Source organism: Malus sylvestris, chromosome 1 (genome assembly GCF_916048215.2).
Source record: "Malus sylvestris chromosome 1, drMalSylv7.2, whole genome shotgun sequence".
In the NCBI taxonomy this organism is placed as follows: domain Eukaryota; kingdom Viridiplantae; phylum Streptophyta; class Magnoliopsida; order Rosales; family Rosaceae; genus Malus; species Malus sylvestris.
The window spans coordinates 16,999,845-17,000,825 of record NC_062260.1 but is presented as its reverse complement, the minus strand read 5'-3'; the positions used below and the strand labels follow the sequence as shown (position 1 = coordinate 17,000,825).

Here is a 981-nt window from a genome sequence, read left to right as displayed (position 1 = left end):
ATGGATAACGAAAATTCCCAGACTGCTCCTAGCCCCCTATCAAACCGCTCCACCGACGACCCGAACCCAGTTTTCATAGACTGGGACCTGGAGATATTCTCTGTCATCCTCTTGCTTCTCCGATCGGACAACCTTCCTTCCACGGCTCACCGATTCTCCAAGCAGGAGCTCGCCGATGAAGCCCTCTACTACGACATCGAGTCGCAGCTCAAGTCAGTGATGTCGCCGCCTTCTTTTTCTGGAATCGGCACCTCAATTGTCACCACCGTCCATCCTGCCTCTGATGGATGTCATTCGACGATCACCGCAGGGGACGACGACTCAGTGTGGATCGCCCATGGCAGCCAGATATCCAGCTACGATTGGAATCTCAGCCACGCCAGTACTATCCGTATGCATTTGGAGGACATAACCTCGATTTACCGAGTGTATCCTGATATCGCCGCTGTAAGATCCGAATCCGGCGCAGGACTCCACTTCGACGATTTCTCAGGCGTGCGAAACCTGGGGTCTATTCACTGGACCGACCCAGAAGATCCCAGAATCTTCAAGGCGTGAGTCACAGCCATTGCCGACTCACCGAGCTCAGTCTTCGCATCGTTTGACCGCCCCCGCAAAAGTGGATTCACCGCCACCACAGCAGCAAAGAGAATTGCTATGTGGGCAGCACTGAGCTGACCTCTGTTCTCCACACCAGAAGAAGCCCAAGCCCGTCCACATCCTCCTCAACACTGTCTTCCTCCCACGGTAGCGGAGCCAGCGGTGGCTCGACAGACACAACCACTGGGGCGGGGGTCGAAAAAACCATCCCCAAAACCCCATCCGACGGTGCCTCCACTTCCAGAAGCATCGTCTCTTCCAACTAATAGTTCGACAAAAGAATTGGCTGGCGATCGCCTACTCTTCTTCCTCCAGCATGCCTTCAAAGGGTTGAGCTGCAACACATCTTTCGTCATCAACAAATCCGCACCATCCTTAGCA

At 54.3% G+C, this 981-nt stretch overlaps 1 protein-coding gene across 1 annotated transcript; it reads left to right on the top strand.

Moving 5' to 3' along the window:
- LOC126614039 (protein ENDOPLASMIC RETICULUM-ARRESTED PEN3-like) lies at positions 1-558 on the top strand. The gene has a single exon (XM_050281680.1). It carries the CDS (start codon positions 1-3, stop codon positions 556-558), a length of 558 nt encoding a protein of 185 aa, XP_050137637.1.
- Positions 559-981: the final 423 nt, after the last annotated feature.

Coding starts and splice junctions, on each gene's coding strand:
- LOC126614039 (XM_050281680.1), top strand. CDS start 1: ATGGATAACGAAAATTCCCAGACTGCTCCTAGCCCCCTATCAAACCGC.